At 35.8% G+C, this 23,501-nt stretch overlaps 1 protein-coding gene across 3 annotated transcripts in view; it reads left to right on the forward strand.

The window, feature by feature from the left end:
• mroh1 (maestro heat-like repeat family member 1) overlaps positions 1 to 23,501 on the forward strand; it is a 56,924-nt gene that overhangs the window by 18,254 nt on the left and 15,169 nt on the right. The window contains exons 10-29 of one of the 3 annotated variants that reach the window (XM_061950347.1): positions 4,489 to 4,567; positions 5,906 to 6,019; positions 7,671 to 7,744; positions 7,822 to 7,944; positions 8,142 to 8,249; positions 9,142 to 9,286; positions 9,458 to 9,498; positions 9,575 to 9,716; positions 9,793 to 9,845; positions 10,159 to 10,266; positions 10,361 to 10,480; positions 12,202 to 12,324; positions 12,402 to 12,548; positions 12,932 to 12,958; positions 13,805 to 13,927; positions 17,270 to 17,349; positions 17,530 to 17,671; positions 17,812 to 17,907; positions 21,046 to 21,150; positions 21,240 to 21,375. In XM_061950347.1, coding sequence (XP_061806331.1) covers positions 4,489 to 4,567; positions 5,906 to 6,019; positions 7,671 to 7,744; positions 7,822 to 7,944; positions 8,142 to 8,249; positions 9,142 to 9,286; positions 9,458 to 9,498; positions 9,575 to 9,716; positions 9,793 to 9,845; positions 10,159 to 10,266; positions 10,361 to 10,480; positions 12,202 to 12,324; positions 12,402 to 12,548; positions 12,932 to 12,958; positions 13,805 to 13,927; positions 17,270 to 17,349; positions 17,530 to 17,671; positions 17,812 to 17,907; positions 21,046 to 21,150; positions 21,240 to 21,375 — 2,086 coding nt within the window. The remainder of the gene's footprint in view (positions 1 to 4,488; positions 4,568 to 5,905; positions 6,020 to 7,670; positions 7,745 to 7,821; positions 7,945 to 8,141; positions 8,250 to 9,141; positions 9,287 to 9,457; positions 9,499 to 9,574; positions 9,717 to 9,792; positions 9,846 to 10,158; positions 10,267 to 10,360; positions 10,481 to 12,201; positions 12,325 to 12,401; positions 12,549 to 12,931; positions 12,959 to 13,804; positions 13,928 to 17,269; positions 17,350 to 17,529; positions 17,672 to 17,811; positions 17,908 to 21,045; positions 21,151 to 21,239; positions 21,376 to 23,501) is intronic. The other 2 variants (XM_061950354.1, XM_061950362.1) reach the window with 2 other exon arrangements.

Here is a 23,501-nt window from a genome sequence, read left to right on the forward strand (position 1 = left end):
TTTTTTAATGATTTCTGCTGGTGGTGTGCCTCCGGATTTTTTCAACGCTAAAAATGTGCCTTAGCTCAAAAAAGGTTGAAAAACACTGGTCTAGATAATATGTATTGGGTATGCTTTAGTGTAAATTTTGCCCCAGAGTCAATTTAATAACCTGTTTTTTCGTGTCTGTCTGATTGTGGAGGCGTTTGCAGATTGCAAATGGAACCATTCCTCATCTTGTCCAAAAGTATCACAATTTATCTGATGAAAATGTATACTGTTTAAATATATATCTTTTGAAAACGTCGTCACTACTTTTTTTCCAGACACTGTTAAAAAAAAAAACAGTACCGTATTTTTCAGACTATAAGTCGCAGTTTTTTTTCATAGTTTGGCTGGGGGTGCGACTTATACTCAGGAGCGACTTATGTGTGAAATTATTAACACATTACCGTAAAATATCAAATAATATTATTTAGCTCATTCACGTAAGAGACTGGACCAGGGGTGTCAAACTCAAATACAGAGTGGGCCAAAATTTAAAACTGAACAAAGCCAAGGTTGAACAAATTAAACTTTTTGATAGGGACCCAAACAAGTTTTGCATTAAATATTGAACAAGCAAGGCTTATATAACTTTATAGTGACATGCAAAATCGAGTTTCAAATAATAATAATAATAATAATTAAAAAATATCAATGGCATATCAAATACAATTTAAATAAAAATGGAATGCCTCTTTTCTATTTGCAGCCTTCTGAGGTAAATATCAACATTAACTTTTTCCACAGGCTAATAAATTTGAAAATAAAATCATGAATAAACTAACCATTCAGGACTTTAAACTGCTCAGTTTGCAACACACTGATCTAATCTGATGTGCCCAAGCCAGATACCTGGCATCTTTTCTTGGATGCTAGTTCATTAATGTCGGGGCTCAGGCTTTGAGCTGAGGCATCCCTCATTATCGAACGAAGGTGTTCATCAGTCATTATATCTCGTATTCCACAGTCTTGGGGGCGTGCCTTACAGGCACTGCTTTTTAAGGCCCCCAAGGGCTGACGTCACGTCCGCTTTTCATCCGTTCTAACATCGTGCCCGCCCAGTCACAAGGTATGAGCGGCTCCTGTACGCACACACACGTAAATGCAACGCATACTTCCTCAACAGCGATACAGTTTACACTGAGAGTGGCCGTATAAGCAACTTTAGCATTGTTAGAAATATACGCCACACTGTGAATCCACACCAAACAAGAATGACAAACACATTTTGGGAGAACATCCGCACAGTAACACAACATAAACACAACAGAACAAATACCCAGAACCCTTTGCAGCACTAACTCTTCCGGGACGCTACAATATACACCCCCGCTACCTCCAAACCCCGCCGCCCCCCACACACAGACACACACCTTGTAGCGTCCCGGAAGAGTTAGTGCTGCAAAGGGTTCTGGGTATTTGTTCTGTTGTGTTTATGTTGTGTTACTGTGCGGATGTTCTCCCGAAATGTGTTTGTCATTCTTGTTTGGTGTGGATTCACAGGGTGGCGTATATTTCTAACAATGTTAAAGGTTTTTATACTGGCACCCTCAGTGTAAACTGTATCGCTGAAGATCAAGTATGCGTTGCATTCACTTCTGTGTGCGTGCCAAAGCCGCACATATTATGTAACTGAGCCAGCACTCGTTGGACTGGACGAGAAGGGGACATTACAATTCTTGGGAGGGACACTGAAATTTGGGAGTCTCCCGGGAGGTTTGGCAAGTATGAGAATTAGCGGTGTACCGCGGCACCGCCGCTGTATATAATCGGCGGGCCAGCTGTAGTGTTAATGTGATATCACCTCAAGTGAAATTTTTGGCCCGCCGGCCAGAGTTTGACACCCTTGGACTAGATTTATAAGATTTCATCGGATTAAGCAATTACGAGTGACAGATTGTTTGGTAAACGTATAGCATGTTCTATATGTTATAGTTATTTGAATGACTCTTACCATAATATGTTACGTTAACATACCAGGCACGTTCTCAGTTGGTTATTTATGCGTCATATAACGTACACTTATTCAGCCTGTTGTTCACTATTCTTTGTTTATTTTAAATTGCCTTTCAAATGTCTATTCTTGGTGTTGGGTTTTATCAAATAAATTTCCCCAAAAAATGCGACTTATACTCCAGTGCGTCTTATATATGTTTTTTTTCCTTCTTTATTATGCATTTTCGGCCGGTGCAACTTATACTCCAGAGCGACTTATACTATGAAAAATACGGTATATACAGTATATTTACCCGGTCACAACATTAGGTACACCTAAACACTCGCCAATCGATTCAGAACTTAAAAAAAGCTGCTTATACAAGAATTTGTCACTGCATATCGCACATCAGTGTTATTGTATGCATGCCAAAATTAGATAAAAATAATACTTAATCCTACCTTTTTTTGCCTGCAGCAAAATGAGAGGATCTTCTCCCTCTATAGCTGAGAGCTTGACTTAATATTAAAATAAGATCGTCCACCTCGCTGTGACGTCACAACATAGCCAGACTGCAAAACGCCGCGATCAGAGACTTCCTAAACTGTGTGCAAGCTCACACCAAAATGCATGAACCTTACTATTTATTACTTTGGCACTGTTTAACACAAGTATCCAACATTGTAATAACATTTATAAGTCAGAAAAAACTAAATTCTTCATAGAGCCCATCAAAACGGCACTTTTTACAAGTATTCTCCTATTTAATTTTTCAGTTTTTTAACAGTGGGTTTAACAATCAATTGCTTTAGGTTTTTCCATAAAAGAGCCGTTGCATTTTTAACCTGCAAATACCTTTTGTTTTATTATAATGAAAAGTGGAGCCAAATTAATTTATTAAAACTACAATTTGTAGTACAACACTACACTACAACACTGCCTAATGTATGAATTAATAAACAGTATTTTCAGTCAGGTCTAATGTAAAGCATTTCAAACTACAACCACAATATCAAATGTAATGATAAATGAATTGAATATAGTTTGTCTTTTTCATGGTTTTTGTATTAGATTTAATTATCCTACTCCTTTAAAGGTGCCATATGTAATAATGTGGCCAGAAATGGTTCTGCAATCACGGTCAAAATTCTGTAGTCCCCTCCCTCTCTCCCTGACTGAGGTTGCTAGATACTCAGCCGAGTCCAGCTCGATCAACTGGGCTACTCCAAGGAACTTCAAACTTCCACTGCCTATTACTAGGTGTTGAGGTGCTGGGACCATAATAGCTGAATAGACAAACGTCCAACCAACACATTTTACACAGAAATTAGGCTTTTTTCAGGAAGAAGTACGTCATGCCTGTGTACAATATCACAACAAATGGCAATCATATGGTTAATTGTCAGTACTATCAGAAAACACAGACTAAGACAAACTACAACCAACGCGAGCAATGGTTATACTGGTGAAAATAAGTGGAGCATGCTTAGCAGCCTAATGTATGCCCAAAACTAAAGAGGAGACATTTTACCTAGGTATGCCTATAGGCTACACAAATGAGGAATTATTTTATGATGTGATTTTGGCTGTCTCCATACGTTTCACAATGTCATGACAGCCGTGCAATGTTGCAACCCATTTCCTCAGCGTATCAGCATATTGAGAACAAAATAGGCACTGACACTACCCATATCCAAATAGGTTTTATTTGTCGAAAATATATTTTGCTCTGTCAGTTCAAATACACATCGACATGCAGGCTAACGAGCATATATTTCCCCCGTTAGCCTATACGTCGATGTGTCATTGACCGGACTAGCATGCTAAGCATTACACTAGGAGCGAAGCACCATCACACTAAGCATTCGTTGCACGAACATACTAGTTTTGTTAGACAAGGTCATAGACTATATTGGACAATATAGTTTACAAACGAAATGTCCATTTTCATTTATTACAAGTAAAAAGAAAATGTACTTACCTATCAAGGATGAAATTATTAAGTTTGGCGTCAGATAAAAAAAATCTTCTAAGCTGAGAATCGTAATGACGCCTTTTAGATTTACAAAGGTCTGACATGTTTAGTAACTTTACCAGTGGCAGTAGCCAGACGAAGAGGGCGGTGCGTAACTGGCAAACTGGATGTGTCATACTCACAGACTTTCTAATTAGTCAAACAGTAGAGGGCGGGACATCAAAATGAAAATAGTAACAAGATTTTGGGGCTGTAAATCTAATTTTGAAATGAGCATATCCCGGCTGAACTACTGTAATCAGTTATAGAGGTATTCGAAAAGAACATGATTTATTAATGCCTTATGACATATCAGGGCCATTTAATGATGACTTGACATAAAATTATTTATTATGTCTCCTTTTAATTAAAGTTTAGTCAAGTGTACCCTACTTTGCTAAATGATCTGTATTTCATCATATGTAGCTAAATATTAAGCTACAAATGTCACATCTGTGCAATTTAAAAGTGTACGTGTGTCTATTGTGTTATAATGATCCTTTTCTGCCCCCAGGTGTCCACCTTTGTTGATTACAGTAACCCTCCTACAGTCAAGAACCACAATGAGGTTCTGCGTTGCTTCAGTCTGTTAGGTAGTGTAACTCTTTTATAAATATATACCGGTATGCTTCAACTCACTGTGGTGCACTGTGACGTATGCTTTGTTTGGAGTCACAAGAGCAGTAATGAAATTGTCCATTATTGCGTCAGACACGGTGTCCCTCTGAGGATAATCATATTACTTGTGGAGCTCAGTGTAACCAACCACATGTTTCACTCTTGACCCATTTTGCTTTGTTTTTTTATATTGTTGCCTTTTGAGACAGTTGTTATTAAGCACTACTGTATACAAGTACATATTAATTGATTGATTGATTCAGGTCACAACTTAAAAGGGAACTGCACTTTTTTTGGAATTTTGCCTATCGTTCACAATCATTATGAAAGACATGACAACAAATGTTTTGTTTTTAATTAATTCTAACTCGTAAATAAAAGCCTGCTTACAGCAAAGCTAATGGGAGCTCCTCTATTTCGCTCATAAAATCCAGTAAATTACCACTCAAAAAACACCAACAATACTCTATTTACATTTCGTAATTTGAATACTAACAAAATATTATTGATATTGTTATAAGCGCTAATGCAGGCGAACTACTTATAGCAGTGCAGTGATCACTTCCGTGCGTCCCTATGTTTACATCGAGTGGTCTGCTGCTTTCTGGTTCCTTGCTCCTCATAAATCATGCATCTCACCTGGGCAGAAAATGTCTGAGTAGGTATTCCGACAAGTTAGTGCACTTTGAAAGCCATTAAGACCCTAAATGGACGAGGACAACACAAAAAGATGCTTTGGTCCTACCTCGTCTCCTACCCTTTTCTTTGTAAGGATTATGAGGCATTCTTCAACTATATTGGACTATATGAACATTCTAGCAGTCTGCATCATAATGATAGCAGACGTTGCACAGTAAGTTATGTTTTATTATGTTTGTTGGCTCTCATGAAGTCTGCAGTGAGTAATAATCAGTGATGTACAAAAAAAAGCAAACGTCATGAATCAGCTCATGATGCGTTTTTGAAACTAATGCGCAGCCTATGCTTAAAATGGTCAAAATACGTAAACATTAAATGTTATTATATATGTGCCCATTACTACATTACATATATACTTACATCATGTATACAAAACCTCAATGGAGGTGTTTGGATGTTTTTTTTTAGGGCTATATAGGTGGAATTGTGCTGCTCCCATGGGCTCCATTGTACCAGACTTTTGATCGCATTTATTTAATATTTTGAATGCAAAATAAAAAAATACCATCCATTATCATGTCTCTCATAATGATTGTGAATGACAGGCAAAATTCCAAAAAAAGTGCAGTTCCTCTAAGCATTTTAAAAGTCTTTCTTTCCCTCTCTCATTCCAGCCACTGCTTTCCCAGACCGACTTGTAATGTTTGTTCTTCAGAGATTAGAAAACAGCAATGAGCGGAGCAGGATGGGCTCTCTGGCTATCCTGCGTCATCTGATCAACTCCAGCAGTGAGTAAATGCAAAGTTGTTACATACCCAAACCAGAAAAGCACTTGGAGAACACAGACCTACCAATATTTAAAAATAGTTAAAAATCCTGAATGATCTGAATCACCCCCAAATTGAATCAATGGTTCTTTGTCCCGTATCCATAATCCCCACATAGCTTGTTACTGACAAATAACAGACAAATAAACCCTAGCGGAGGTAAATAAAGGCCATGTTCATGTGTGCTTGTTTTCTTCGTCTGTCGCTCCCAAACAGAGTCCTTGCATAGGACTTAGCACCTGGCCGTGTTTTTTCTGTATCTGAATGAAATAAACAGTGAACCCTCTTGTCAGTCATCTACTCTTTTTGTCTCTGTGGTAGGAGGCGGGGCCGCTAGCATACACACAGTATAGCCTCGTAACTTTAACGTAAGGAAACGTCGTAGAAATGGTCTGGTTCACCGCCAACATCTAATCCCTCGTTCTTTATCGCATTTCTGGCTTTTCCTGAAATTTTCATTAAATTGTGCCTGTAACTTTGAGCTATATTGCCGCCTAACTGACAGACGATCAGATTACCTCAAGGCAGAGGTAATAACTTGTACTTGGGCATAATTTGCCCAACTTTCAACTCTACCATATGACAATGTTACAAATCTCCTTGATTGTGATGTTTTTGTGTGGATATACACTGCTATAGCTTTTGCCTGGATGTTAAAAGAATGACGAGGACTTGGTCGATAAATAAACACTAAAACAAGAAACCATGCCAAGGCAATATACTCAGCCGTTTCTCTAACACAAAGGCTCCTCCCTCCCTTTTCTTTGCTTCTCTCGCACTTATTCAAGTACCTGTCAGTAGAAATATACGGCCTCTCAGACTGTTGGAAAGTTCGAATCATAAGCAGGAAGAAATGAACACGGATATTTAAAAAAATTGATATTTCCTACATAAAACCCATTCGCTGGCTCTCATGCCAACAACTAACTGGCACAACATTAACGCCTCTGTTCATCAATATAGAGATACAGAGTATTCGATGTACAATGACATGTAAATCTGCGGAAACTTACACAGAGCCAGGAAACATGCATGTTTTTTTAATCGCCTGCACACATATTAAACAAGAATGTTGGGTTAAAAAAGGGGATTTTGGGGATTAACACCAAATGTTGGCAGGTCTGAATTTGAACTGATGATATTGGAATTTGCAGTTGTTTGGAAGATACTTCCTCAACTTCTGTTAATGTACAATTGTATCGACAAATCTTAAATCTTAATTTTCTTGGACTTTGCTATTGTTTATTGGTCCAAGGTGATTGCTGTCAAAAACAAATTATTTCATCAGCTGTAGCATGGTCATGTTAAAAGACATTCTGAACCAAATAGAGCCACTTATTTTATATATATATATATATATATATATATATATATTTATATATATATATATATATATATATATATATATATATATTTTAGGTGTGTGTATATAGAGGTGTATTATTACATTATGTTAAAGACTCTTCAAATAAATAATTAAGGGACATTTAAGTGTGTACGTAAACATTTGAATTGAACTGTGTATAGTACAGTATTTTTTTAATGTATTTTTTTACACAAAATCATAATATCGATTATCTAATTTTTCACTCATTCATGTGATGTGTTCCAGCTTCCATGATGGCGACTAAAAAGCTTCTTATTCTAGCTAGCATCAGGCAACCAATGGCTGACCATAGCAACAAGGTAACACGCATTCAGCAATAAACAAGACATGAGGAATTCCATCCAAATGAAACTTTGACACTTGTATGTGGACCCAGGTTAAGAAGCGCGTGGTTCAGGTCATCAGCGCCATGGCTCATCATGGTTATCTAGAGTTAGACGGAGGAGAGTTACTGGTACGATTCATTGTTCAACACTGTGCCCTACCAGACACATATCAGGTATGCCAATACCAGTAACTTCACAGTTATGACATTTACACCTGCACTAATCTTACTCTCTTGTAAAGTTCATTGTCAAATTACATTTGGCTAACAATAGTTGGATGTATACAGTGGTTATGTTGTTTTTCTGTTTGTTACTTTTGTCTGAAAGAAGCCCATGACGCTAAAGAAATACATGTATTTGTGTGTCTTAGAGGGGTCAAAAACCTGCAGACCCAGAAGAGGTAACAAACGAGGCACTGAGGTCAATGTGTGACAACACTCTTCATCTCCTGACCACAACTGTTGGGCGACTGGCTGATGTATGTAATGTATCAGTTTCTACATTTCCAAAAATAACTTTGAAACTTGACCTTCCAACTTTTCTTGTTTGAGTTCCAGTCCCAATACAATCTCAGTTTCCAAACTTAATTGGTTCTTGAACAGAGTTCGTAAATGAAAAAGTTTGTTTATTGAAGCAAATTTCTCCGTAAGAAACGATAAATAATAGGTACTAGCTTCGACAAAAGTCCATATTTTATTAAAGCGCTATACATGGCTGTATATCAAACAAACATAACACGACAGTGATGAATCAATTTTCTATTTATTAGCAAAGCCAAACCAAACAAGAACTAGCTGAACTCCCCCTTTGCAGCCGCCCTGCTGGCACGCACACACGCTGTCACTAGTCCTGCGATTCAATAACAGTTTGTAACAATTATTACGAATAGAAGATAGAATCACTTTATCTTGTTGGTTAATCTTCTTGATGTGCAGCGAAAAGGAGGGGAGAGAGGAGGCAGTGTCGACAATGCTGTGGATACTTACTGAATGTTTCAGAGCACACATCAATTGTTCATTGAGTTCTTTGGACTCCTATTGACTTATCAAAACTAGAAAAATGCTATAAGGTGGCTAAAAATCATTAAAAAGGCACAGAAAGTAGGATATAGGACAGTAGCTATTGACAGCTGACTGAATGAGGACCGGAGATCGATCAGCCCGCTCACAATGGAAGTGCTGCCGACACAAAATGACTGCGCTGCAAGACACAATAGGTGGATGAAATGTTCGTACACTGAGACAAGATTCACAGCATATTTTTATTCAGTCTGCGGTTCGTAAATCACAAACTTTGCACAATGAGGTGGGCATAAATACAGGTGCATGTCACTTCATGGCAACTTTTAATGGTTTTCTGTTAATTTTTAGGTGCTTTGGCCAAAGCTCCTCAACTATCTAACACCTTCACTGTACAGCAATGCCACAACTCCACTGTGTAGGAGTTTGATTGTACTTGGTAGCAAGAAAAAGGAAAATAAAGAGCCCAGCTTTAACATTGACTTTTCACAGGAAGGTAAATGTAATATTTATTACCCATATGTGTTAATATAACGTTTGCTCTGTACCTTGTGGGCACTTATAAATGTTTGACTGCATACAGTATACAACAATATTCTGCATACTTGGAACTGGTCCTGTTCTGTTTCATGAAATCCAGACTAAATATTAGTTTTTTCCCTTTTAGTCAATCTGCCCTCTCCTCAAACATTGTTGATCAAACTGTTGGTAAGTACAGCCACCAAGTGAACACATAAGAGTAACTTGACTTGTTACCTTGGGTGGTTGGTTTGGTTCATTCCAGATGAATGCAGCATTTCCATTCAATAGCAGAGGTCATGGTGCTCCATCACTCTCCCTCCTCCGAGTCCTCTCTGTTAATATTCACAGCAACACAGAAGCTCTTTGGGACAAAGAGATTCCTCCTGTGCTGGCAGTACTGGAGGGTAAGCAGTAGACATTTGCTAAGGGTAGAACATTATGCTGGTGCACACAACATAATTATTCTGTTATTGATTCCAGAATCCACGGCAGAGAGTCTTGATAAGAAAAGATGGGATGAAAATGTGCTGGAGGTGGGCTTTAAAAAAAAAAAAAAAAAAAAAAGTTTTCTTAATAATAAATATTGTTGTAAGTTTGTTTTGAATATTAAAAACAAAGATGCATAGTATTTGATGTTTAAAGGTTGGAAAATATAATACTTGAGTATTCTAGACTCTTTTATTAATTTCCTTTAAAAAAAATAAAAAAAAATTCCTAAGTAGCACTGGTGAAATTATTATTATGAATTACCTCTAATTAATACATTTATGGGAGCACGTTTGTAACCATAACACAAACATAATATCTGACAGACTGACATCAACAAAATAATGCAATTGTCTCCAGATCCTGTCTAAAACTTTGGTTGCTGTTGACAATGACAAGTGGGTGTGCCAGTTAGCAGCAGAAGCAACAAGATATTTGTCCACATATAACAACGCTTTGGAAGAGAAGGTATGTGACTAAAAGCTATTTAACTGACCAAAGTGCTGCAACCTGTCAGTAATATTTTAAATTACAGTATACCTTTTTTTTTTTTCCCCCATAGAGTTTCCTGTATCAGTTTATCGGAGTGGCTCTCCAGCACTCTTTCAATAAAGAGTTTGTTAAAAAACAGTTGCAGGAAATCCTCCTTACAGCACGACACAATGATGCTGTTGAAAGACAGGTACTATCAACCAAATTCTGAAAACCTCTTTTGCTAGTTTTGGCTTCATCTTACTCTCAGGAAAAAATGTTGACGTCCATCCATCCATCCATCCGTTTTCTAGCGCTTGTCCCTTTTCATTTGTCAAATGATCACAAGATTTGTTGTATTCGGGTAGTAAACAAAAGTAGCATATCGATAAACATTAAACTTAGTGGTGTTTCTAATCTTCAAATGAATCATATTTTTTATTTTATTTTTGTGTAAAAGGAAGAAAACATTTAATTTAAAATATCCCAACACTTTGATATATTAATACTGGACTTTTCAAATACAGACCTCACTTCCTTTGTATGGAGTTTAATGTTCTCCTGTGCATGTGTGGGTGTTCTATGTATACTCTTTACTCACACATGCATGTTAAGTAAAAAGACTCACAGCGTCCAGGTGACCGAAATTTCCCTAACAAGTTCCCTTTATGTATTTTTTTGCTCCTGAAATTGAATCTAGCAGTCATTTCCCATAACATCAATTAATTGTTTAATAATCGGTAGATAACTAACTGTACTTAAAATAGTTATTACTTTATATGCCATCCTCTCTTGGTGTGATGTCATCTTCAGAACTGGAGCCCATTTTCCTGCATAGACCGTGTGGATAACAGCATGTAAAACTATTATTTTGATCACTTAATTGCATTTTTTTATTGCTATGGTCCATGATTCTGTCAAAACTGATATGGTTAACATTATGAACAAAAAATTTCATTCAATTTCCCTACTTCCTTACTTTTCCATAGACACCATAGCCTTTGTTATCTAATACTCTTTCCGCATCAGTGGAAGAGGACGCCAAATAGAATACTCGCGGCTTCTTTTTCTCTCATTTTTGAGAATCTGAACTGATTTTCTTTGTCCGTTCTTCTTCAATTTCGGACTAAGTCTTTCTCCTCTCAAGGGTGCTCCTGATTTCCGTGCTTGCCTTTGGGTTTGAGTCTTTTAAAAAATGTCCATCCAAACTACAAAACACTTTTTCTTCAAAGTCAAAATCATTAAAATTATTGGCGCAAATTACACTCCTCTCGCTTGGTCTGTCCCATTTTAAGCAAGTCAATTTGACTGAAGAGGTCCATGCTTTCCTCATATTCCCATCATTTGGAAATGTATGCAGGCTGACCCCTTCTTTAGTTGTATTGCTACAACCTGCAACATAGCATCTGGCAAAAATATTTGATATTTCCTTTAAATTCTGTGTGAAAATACCATATTTTGGCGTGAAGATGCCACCAAAGCACATACTACACAATATAAAATCGCCTCTGTAGGTGACTTTAGCAGGGTGATGCAGGCCTTGCCACAAATTGGAGCGAAAAGTGGACGTTCCAAAATGTGCTGAAACTTGATAGAAAACAAGCCTAATATCACTACTGTGTCTGTTTTGGGGGACTTTTAACTGTAGACTTTATTTTAGGTCCAGGACTATGAAATAATTGTCTAGGTTGTCAGCTTCAGAGAGTTTTTTTTTTTTAACTCAGTGGAGACACTAATTGTCCGTGGGTGTAAATGTTTTTGTGCCCTGTGATTGACTGCGATTAGTCCAGGGTTGACCTCACCTCTCACCAAAAGTCAGCTGGGATAGGTGCCAATTTACCTGTGATACTGAATAAGATATGCAGTATAATTAATTGATAAATGAATGAAAACTTGAGTACCTAACTCTGTTTCTATGTTATCCTTTCTCAGGGCGTGGCTCTGGGCATTGGGTTGTGTGCCAACAGCCATCTAGAAGGAACTCTGGCCAAGCTGGATGAGTTCGGAAAATCCGATGCGTTCAAGAAATCCCCAAGCATCTTTAACTTGCTTAAGGTAAATAGAACATTTATAATAATCTTTTATATTCAATCAGCTGAGTTTGAATTTCGCTGTGTCTGTTCTGCCCTCAGGATCGTAACGATGTTGAGCTGGAGAAAGTCAAAAGCACGTTAATCCTTTGTTATGGTCAAGTGGCTGTCAACGCTCCTCCAGAAAAGATCCTAAATCGTATTGATCAAGACATTCTTCGCTGTATCAGCAAACATTTTAACACTAAGGTAATGCAAACACCGTGGTGATACATTTATGACAAGCCATTTATGTAGTTTGTTTGCCATTGTGGTCTTTTTAATGGAAAAAACGTTTTTAATGGTTAATTTAAACTTAATAAAGTAAGTTTAATCATTATACATGTATTACCTTTTACAGTATATTTGATGATATACATGTATATTTTTCTTTCATCTGTATGAAAAGTGTTTAAATGATGCAAGGATTTAGATGATCATATTGCTTTGTATCCTTTAGGATTTATCACCTAACGGCAATTTGTCTAACATTGTAGCTAAATTTTATAAATGTAGTTGACAACGTGAAACAGTTTATTTTTTGCTTTTGACAGAAAATAGTCTTATGATTATATGATATCTATTTCATACAGGTTCTGGGAATTAAAGTAGAGACAAAGGTATTGTCACTTGGTTAGAGGGGCTATTACTTTTCCCAGTTAACTTCTGCTACTTTCCTGTTCTGATGCACACGTTTGCGGTGATACTGCCTTTGAACACTTTACTTTTACTGAATATTCAGAAACATCTTGATTGCATAAATGACTGCACTGACCAACTTCTTAACTTCCTTACGCAACAACCTAATCATAATGTCTATCATATTGACCACAATGTCATTATGATTATAATGTGAATCAAATTTACATTATGATGGGAGCATTTGTGTTTAAAAATGAATTTGTCTGTTTTAAGACAGTACACAAACGTGTATAGATTTTGAATAGGGTTGAAGTAAAAGTAGTATTCACCTTTTTAAATATATTCATGGATAAACATATCGTCCAAGAACAATATTGCTGTAGTTCCTGTGTTGTCATAATTTGTATTATCTCTTGATTTCATTTCAAATGAAATTGCTTTAATATTTTTAAAAATCTATTAGATTTTGCTGAATGCTGACCTGAGACTATTTTACATTCTCTTTGTGGCTCTTTTTAACAGCTTGTTCATTTCTGTCACTTTTTACACCAGAGGTCTCTTGAACCAATCTACTCTAATTAACACGGACTCAAAACCTCTTTCCATCTGCTGCTAATCTTCAATTTGAATATTAATTAACACATTACTGAAGTAAATATTGGCTTTGCTCATGTTAAGATGTTACTGGTGGTGGCACATTTCTTTCTTTTGGGGGCGGAGGGAATTTTTTGAATCTTCTGATGTGTCCTGTCACTGTACCTTATTTGTGCTCTTACATTATGTCGACTTGTGTCCGTGTATTTGTGTGTGTGCCTGGATTTCAGGATCTGACAATGAAACTGAGTTTGATCCAGAGTGTTGGACTTGTTGCAAAAGCCATCAGCGAGTGTGTGAGAAAACAAGGCTACATCTTCTCTCGTAAACAAGAGCTTATTGTGGTCATGCAGGTGAGTGCAGAGCACTTAATTTGCTTTAAGACAAAATATACTGTATTAATGAATATATAAAATGTATATAAACAGTGGCAACTCATTACATTAAAATATATTTCAAAAGGTAATGGATTTCAGTACTAAAAGTTAAAAGCTCTCTATTAAATCAATTAATTATATTAGAAAAAAGTTTTGATTTATATTATGTTGCATCGAATAATCGTTTAATGAGTGTAAGTAATGAAATGGGATTAAATCCAAAGCACATGAATTGCCTGGAACTTAAAATACACAGACATAGTTTCTGCATGGCCACTGCAATGGAGGGCACTTGAAAGCAGTGGTGTGTGGGTGGGTGGTTTATATTTTATGCCCAAATGTTAAAAGTGCAATTTCAATGTTGATGATGTATATTTATTAAAATAAATCAATGAATGTTGTGACAAGCAACCTTAAAGCAAATTTAAACCAGGGGTTCATAACCTTTTTGACCTCAGGGCCCAACTTGTTCTCAACAGAAGGGCCCATAGCCCACTCACATATTACCACTGAATTAGTAATATTACCGGTACTCTTGATTTTAAATTTGATTCAATAATTATATACAACCTTCTTACAGTTTAACAAGTTGACCTTGTCAAGCGATATGAAACCATGTGTTAATCACACAGATTATTATCAAGGCTTAGGTCAGTCTGATTTATAAAAATAGATAAATATAAATATGTTGCAAAAGAAGGGACTCATGAAAACTGATGAAAAAATATACATACAATTACGCAGTGCTAAAATACTCAAAATTGATTAATAATAATAAATATCAGTACTAACTAAACTAACATTAAAATTAAAGTGCAAATGAAAATACAGTTTAACAATTTTAGTCATAATTTTTGTGATTAATGTCTGCTGCCTATAAGGACCACAGCTGAAAAACGGATATTTATTGATGGCCTCGCGGCCCAACAACGAGCCCCGGCCCTATGGTTAAGAAACACTGATTTAAACAGTTTTCCCTTTAAATACGCATTGAGGTAATAAAATGTTTTATCCGATTGCTTGATTGACAAACTAATCGATAGATTATTTGATTACTAAAATAATTGAGAGCTGCAGCCCTAATAAACTTATCATCACACAGGTGATCTTAATAATAGTAATGATTATAGCTTACAGCTAATAACCCAAGTTCAGCATCTCAGACAATTTGAAAAATTGTCAATTTAAATCAAAATACTTCTATGTAGATATTATAGTTTATTAGGATGTACCTTATTGCTTGATGTAACTACATGTCACTTTATAGCACCAATTGTATGAAAACCTAAGCGTCTTTTGCCATAAGATATACCGGGTAACATACATTCAACTAATCTTTTCCAGACCCCTAAATATATTAAGACCAAACACATTTTATAGGGAATAATTATAGTTATATGTGCAAAAAAACTATGCAAAATACATATAAATGACAAAATTAATAAAAGCACATTTAACATCACTTTTATCCTTATTGAAGACTCCTGTTAGTGAAGATGGTGATGAGCGTAGAGACCAATGCGTGGAATTCTTTGTCTGGGCACTCGATTTCACAGAATGATATGCGAGCAAACAGACTACCTTTTAACGTGCAATGTTTAGCCGTACAATAACTGAGGCTTTTTCACAAAAATCTTAGCCATTTTGTGAAAAATTCATATGTGGGGTGTACAAATACAAAGGTACCACTCTCTGTTTGAACTTATACAGTATAGGTGAGTTGCAATCACGTGACCTAGAGGCACATCCGGGCACTTCTGGGTTTCAGGCGATGGTGTAAGCCCCATTAGGCTACTGTTTATTTACCTGAATCCATGCAGATTTAGGCTTATTTTGAAAGGTTTATAGGCAAATATAAAAGCGATCATGAAAAAATATTTAAAATGGGATGGAGCTGATTTTTACACTCTTAAGAAAAATATTTTTTTTTAGAAAGATTTAAACCATTTATCATCACCAAGAGGTTACTGCTACCACACTTCACTTATCACTTATGGTATTTAGAGAAGAAAAGATTGGAGGCACATCATGTCTTTACATCTGAGGGGACCAAAAATTAACTGTTAATCTCTGAAAGACAAAGTTGGACTTATTCGTGTCTCGGTAAGTATCATATTTGATTGACATAACGAGTGCCGTGCTGCTATGATCTCATGATCAGCAGTTGATTTCCGGCTACAAATATTGGTCTCATCTACAATTCATGTCTGCAGTTGTTTTTAAGTTGTGTGAAGTTTTTATTTTGTCTCATTATTGAGCTATAGATGTCCCTGTTGTTAAGCAATGTTTGCTAGCAATATCAAGATTCAGTATATGCTGTTGAGCCTACGAGAGATGTATTCATCTACTTTATTAATACTATAAAGGATATTTTGTTGATGCTAACAAATATCACCAAAGACGCCATAATGTGGTCATCCGTGTAAAATAAAGCACTTAGCTTTTTTGTACAACAACCAAGCTTTTAGTTTTTGCTATGAAAATCGACAACAAAAATACGGTGGATTGGACCAACAATCACAATGTTTATTACTTTGACTTTACATGGCTTTAGTTTATTTGCACAACCAGGACTTTGTAGTTATATTTAGGCATAGCAACCACAAAAGAACAAAAAACTAATGTGATCTATAGTCATTTCTTTGTTTAGTTCCACTATCAAAAACTACTAATATAACTTGATTGCATTACAGAATGTTTCTCAAACAAATCAAATGTTCAATCAAACATTTTACAAAGTGATCGCTGCAGACACAACCGGTCTGATTGTATTCCACTAGATGATGAAAGTTATACTTTTAGGAGCCATTTCCTTCGACGCACTTTCGTTTTTTCCTGACTTTATTACCTTTTAATAGCCACTTATTTCCGGACTATATTAAAGCTATTTCCTTTTTCTCTATTTGAACGACTGTAACACCCAACAACAGAACAGCAATACGGCATTTTCTGATCAAAACTCTACACTCGCTCTCAGTTGTTTTAATACTATGCTCAAACTTGTTGACCGTGTAAATTAAGCCGCAAAAAAGAAAAACGAATGTGACATCATATGCAACCCTCGTATTAGCAGACCACGTTCTAGTTTAGAGAAGATAATCCTCTAACAAAAGTGAAAATCTCTTTCTGCTAGACTAATTTGATACAAGATGTTAGGAATAGACAGAACGGATGCTTCTGGGGCATCGTTGAGAAAGGGACTTCACAACGATAATGTAATGTTTGCGTCCTGCTAACACTCAAACCAACAAACAAAATAAAACCTTTCACCTTCACACTTTTCTTTATGATTACTTATTGATTTGTTTTCTTGGACAGGATTTTATTAAGGCAGAACCTGCCGATGCACTTCGGACTCCAGTGCGCCACCTGGTGATGAGCACCTGTACCAACCTCATGTATCCTCAAATGCTCTTCTTAGGGTTTCACCATTGAAAGAAACTGTTGACATTTTATTCTCTGTATAAAAAAAACCCAAAGAACTCTTGAACTTATCTTTGCTAACCAAATGAGACGCAGTTCATGTTTCTACCCTTTTCTTTTCCTACTGGTTTTACCTTTGACCTTATATACCTCAGGCTTTTGGACCCCGCACTGAGTGAGAATGAGACCTTTGACTTGCTGAAGGTGTGTGTGACCAGTGTGTTCTCTCTACCACTTGAGACACACACTCCAGAGAAAACTAAAGAGGAGGAAATACTGGACCCCAAACAAAGAAAGGTGAACACATAATTGTGTTTTGTGACCATTTGTCTGTGCACCGCTCTAATATGATACAAACATTTTTGAACCATGCATTATACATGTGTATGCTGCACAAACATTGTGGAATTAATCAGAATATCACATCATGTGTGCAGGCTTTGTACCATGACACATTGGCTGCACTGCATGACTTACTTAACAGTGTGCTAGCCAAGGATCCCACGCCTGATAGTCTACAGAGTGTTTTCAAGGTAAAGAGGTTGTTTTTCCTATTCTCAAGCTGTTCTTTTATTTTATCCACTTAACTTTTTTATAATTAACTGTCCACATTTTTTTATTCAGTCCATGTTTATCTAGTTGATGTACAAACCCCGTTTCCATATGAGTTGGGAAATTGTGTTTGATGTAAATATAAACGGAATACAATGATTTGCAAATCATTTTCAACCCATATTCAGTTGAATATGCTACAAAGACAACATATTTGATGTTCAAACTGATAAGCATTTTTTTTTTGCAAATAATCATTAACTTTAGAATTTGATGCCAGCAACACGTGCCAAAGAAGTTGGGAAAGGTGGCAATAAATACTGATAAAGTTGAGGAATGCTCATCAAACACTTATTTGGAACATCCCACAGGTGAACAGGCAAATTGGGAAAGTAGATTCCATGAAATGTTCAGTCATTCACAAACAAGGATGGGGCGAGGGTCACCACTTTGTCAACAAATGCGTGAGCAAATTGTTGAACAGTTTAAGAAAAACCTTTCTCAACCAGCTATTGCAAGGAATTTAGGGATTTCACCATTTACGGTCCATAATATCATCAAAGAGTTCAGAGAATCTGGAGAAATCACTGCACGTAAGCAGCTAAGCCCATGACCTTCGTTCCCTCAGGCTGTACTGCATCAACAAGCGACATCAGTGTGTAAAGGATATCACCACATGGGCTCAGGAACACTTCAGGAACCCACTGTCAGTAACTACAGTTGGTCGCTACATCTGTAAGTGCAAGTTAAAACTCTCCTATGCAAGGCGAAAACCGTTTATCAACAACACCCAGAAACGCCGTCGGCTTCGCTCGGCCTGAGCTCATCTAAGATGGACTGATACAAAGTGGAAAAGTGTTCTGTGGTCTGACGAGTCCACATTTCAAATTGTTTTTGGAAACTGTGGACGTCGTGTCCTCCGGACCAAAGAGGAAAAGAACCATCCAGATTGTTATAGGCGCAAAGTTGAAAAGCCAGCATCTGTGATGGTATGGGGGTGTATTAGTGCCCAAGACATGGGCTGCTTACACATCTGTGAAGGCGCCATTAATGCTGAAAGGTACATACAGGTTTTACAGCAACATATGTTGCCATCCAAGCGACGTTACCATGGACGCCCCTGCTTATTCCAGCAAGACAATGCCAAGCCACGTGTTACATCACCGTGGCTTTATAGTAAAAGAGTGCGGGTACTAGACTGGCCTGCCTGTAGTCCAGACCTGTCTCCCATTGAAAATGTGTGGCGCATTATGAAGCCTAAAATACCACAACGGAGACCCCCGGACTGTTGAAAAACTTAAGCTGTACATCAAGCAAGAATGGGAAAGAATTCCACCTGAGAAGCTTAAAAAATGTCTCCTCAGTTCCCAAATGTTTACTGAGTGTTGTTAAAAGGAAAGGCCATGTAACACAGTGGTGAACATGCCCTTTCCCAACTACTTTGGCACGTGTTGCAGCCATGAAATTCTAAGTTTATTATTTGCACAAAAAAAAAAATGTTTATGAGTTTGAACATCAAATATCTTGTCTTTGTAGTGCATTCAATTGAATATGGGTTGAAAAGGATTTGCAAATCATTGTATTCCGTTTATATTTACATCTAACACAATTTCCCAACTCATATGGAAACGGCGTTTGTACGGTATATGTGTTCTTTGTCCGACATTGTTCAGATAAGGTTTTCTTTCACATGGGTTTCATAATTTGTGCACCCGAAACCATTTTTGCTGCACTTTTTTAAAATTTTGCCTATCGCTCCCAATCATTATGAAAGACATGATGATGGATATATTTCTTTAAGGCATTGTAACACGTAAATAAAAGTTTGCCTACAGTGGAGCCAATAGTTCTATTCCGCCCATAAAACCCAATAAAACCCAATAAAAAAAACAAACATCCAAAAAGCACCAAAAATACTCAATGTACTTTTCCTGACTTTAATATTAATCAAATATTAGTGATATTGTTATTATAAGTGTTAATGCAGATAGACTATAGCAGCACCGTGATCACTTGCTTGTGTGCCAATGTTGACATGATCGACTGGTAAACTGCTTCCTCGCTTCATTTGCTCGTGAAAGTTTACTGTAGATCATAAATCATGCCTCTCACCTGTATAGTAGAAGGACAAGGATGTAATCCAACATGTTTGTACACTTTGACATCCAAATAGCGAGAACACACACACCCCCAGCCCCCTTTTCTTTGCGAGGATTATGACTAATTTTTTATCTAAAATAGGAATATAACAATTCTGTCAGTCGGCATCGTAATAACAGCAGACATTGTACATTAAGTTAGGTTTTATTATGTTTGATGGCTCTCATGAACTCTACAATGAGTAGAAATCAGTGATGTAGTGGGGGCGGAAAAGCGAATGTTGTGATGGGTTTTTGAAATCAATGTGCTTAAAATGATCAAAATACATAAATATTAAATGTTATTATAAATGTGCCTGTTACTACATTACATATATACTTACATAATGTATATAAAACCCTAATAGAGTTTTTTTTATGTTTTTAAGGGGATTTTATAGGCAGAAAAGAGTGACTCCCATAGGCTCCCATGAAAATGGACTTTTGATCGCATTTATTTCATATATAGTATGCATTAAAAACGTGTTCTTGTCCTAAATAAGGATTGTGGATAATAGGCAAAATTTAAAAAAAAGAAGTGAAGTTTCCCTTCAAACATTTAGTTTGTGTAATGTCCCGTATTGAATAAAAAAATTGTTAAATAATTTGCATTATGTCATTGAGTCGGATTGCATAGAAGGTTTTCATTTCAAAAGAACGATATATGACTGAGAAAACTATTGGTGTGTATTCTAGGGCTGTCACACCTAAAGGTTGTAATACTCTGCTTACAAAATGTTTGGTAATTAGCCTAAGGCAAGTATTGTCTCTGAAATTATTTGTGGGTTTGACACTGTCTGAGTTTTACGTGTCATTACATTGTTTGACTGGCTGCTATAACTGAAAATTAAATGGTCACTGAAACCGATTTTTTTAAATTTCCTATGAAGGGGTAATTAGTTTGTTATTAAGTGTCAACAATATTTTCCCGTCTGTTCCTCTGTCGTCTGACATCCCTTAATCTCTTCCTGCACCGTGCAGCACGTTGAATGCTGGCTGAGCTCACCGCAAGACCATGAGAGAGAGAGAGCTATCACAGCCACTGCTCGCATGTTGACTCACTACTTGGACAATATGACAGTAAAGGTGAACCCTGTCAACCCTTGTCTTGCTTTATCAGAAAGTTTACGTGACATGTTATTGAACATTTTCTCACTTCCTCTGTCTGTGTCTAGAACATGGTATCCTTTCATAACTTTGGAGCTCTGCTGGGGCGACTATCTCCGCGCTGCTCCGACCCTCACCTGGTTGTACGCGCCACCACTATAGACTGTATATACATACTGCTGTCTATCCAGCTACGCTATGAAGGTGAAGACACTCACTCATACATGAATGATTTTTATTTATTTTTTTAACTTTTACAATAAATCTTTCATTTTCTTTCTCTGTTCTTTCTTTCTTCTTACTTTCTTTCCTTATTTTTTAAATTATTTTCTTTTCTTCCTTCTTCTGTTCTTTCCTTTTTTCTTCTTCTTCCCTTATTTCCTTCTTTCTTTCCTTCCTTCTTGCTTTCTTTTCTTCTTTCTTTTTTCTTCTTTCCTTTTTTCTTTTTTCCTCCTTTTCTTCTTTCATTCATCTTCTCTTTCTTCTTTCTTTACTTCTTTTCTATTCTTCTTTTTTTTCTTTCTTTCTTTCTTTCCTACTTTCTTTCTTTCCTACTTTCTTTCTTTGTTTCTATTTCCTTATTTCCTCTTCTATTCTTTATTTTTCCTCCATTCTTCTTCTTTTTGCTTCCATTCCTCCTTTTTTCTTTCCTCCTTTTTTCCTTTTGTTTTTTATTGTTTATTTCTTTCCTTGAGGGTTACATTCACTAAATGGAAAATTGATTGGGATACATGGCCATTATACATGTTACACGCTACTCGTTTGAGGTGGGCGGAGTCGGGGTGGGCGGGGCCGGGGTTAAGAGGGAGGAGTATATTTATAGCTAGAATTCACTGAAATTCAAGTATTTATATATATATATATATATATATATATATATATATATATATATATATATATATATGCATATATATATATATGTATATATATGTATATATATATGTATGTATATATATATATGTATATATATATATATATATATGTATATATATGTATATATATATATATATATATATATATATATATATATATATATGTATGTACACCGTATTTTTCGGACTATAAGTCACAGTTTTTTTCATAGTTTGGCCGGGCTCCGGTTTTTTTATTTTTTTATTATGCATTTTCGGCAGGTGCGACTTATACTCCGAAAAATACGGTGTATATATATATATATATATATGAATAAAATAAATGACTTTCAGTGAATTCTAGCTATATATATATATATATATATATATATATATATATATATATATATATATATATATATATATATATATACATATAGGGTGTCCCACGATTCGATTCAATATCGATTCTTGGGTTTTTTTTCAAGTCAACGTGATTCTCGATTCAAAAACGATTTTTTCCCGATTCAAAACGATTCTCTAACATACAATACATAGGATTTCAGCAGGATCTACCCCAGTCTGCTGACATGCAAGCAGAGTACCGGTAGTAGATTTTTGTAAAAAGCTTTTATAATTGTAAAGGACAATGTTTTATCAACTGATTGCAATAATGTAAATTTGTTTTAACTATTAAATGAACCAAAAATATGACTTATTTTATCTTTGTGAAAATATTGGACACAGTGTGTTGTCAAGCTTATGAGATGCGATGCAAGTGTAAGCCACTGTGACACATAAATGTCTAATGATAATGTCAATGAGGGATTTTTAATCACTGCTATGTTGAAATTGTAACTAATATTGATACTGTTGTTGATAATATTCATTTTTGTTTCACTACTTTTGGTTTGTTCTGTGTCGTGTTTGTGTCTCCTCAATTGCTCTGTTTATTGCAGTTCTGAGTGTTGCTGGGTCGGGTTTGGTTTTGGAATTGGATTGCATTGTTATGGTATTGTTGTGTATTGCTTTGTTGGATTGATTAATTTAAAAAAATAAAAAAATAAATAAAACATTTAAAATAATAATAAAAAAACAAAAACGATTTTTTAAAAATGAGAATCGATTCTGAATCGCACAACGTGAGAATCGCGATTCTAATTCGAATCGATTTTTTCCCCACACCCCTAATATATATATATATATATATATATATATATATATATATATATATATATATATATATATATATATATATATATATATATATAATATATATATATTTTTTTCATTTATTTATTATATATATATATATATATATATATATATATATGTATGTATTTTATTATGTATATATACATATAAATAAAATATATACTTGAATTTCAGTGTTCATTTATTTACACATATACACACATAACACTCCTCTCTACTCATTGTTGTATTTGAAAGTGCAATGCTATGCAGCCAGTAGCACAG

Source organism: Nerophis lumbriciformis, linkage group LG04 (assembly GCF_033978685.3).
Source record: "Nerophis lumbriciformis linkage group LG04, RoL_Nlum_v2.1, whole genome shotgun sequence".
In the NCBI taxonomy this organism is placed as follows: Eukaryota; Metazoa; Chordata; class Actinopteri; order Syngnathiformes; family Syngnathidae; genus Nerophis; species Nerophis lumbriciformis.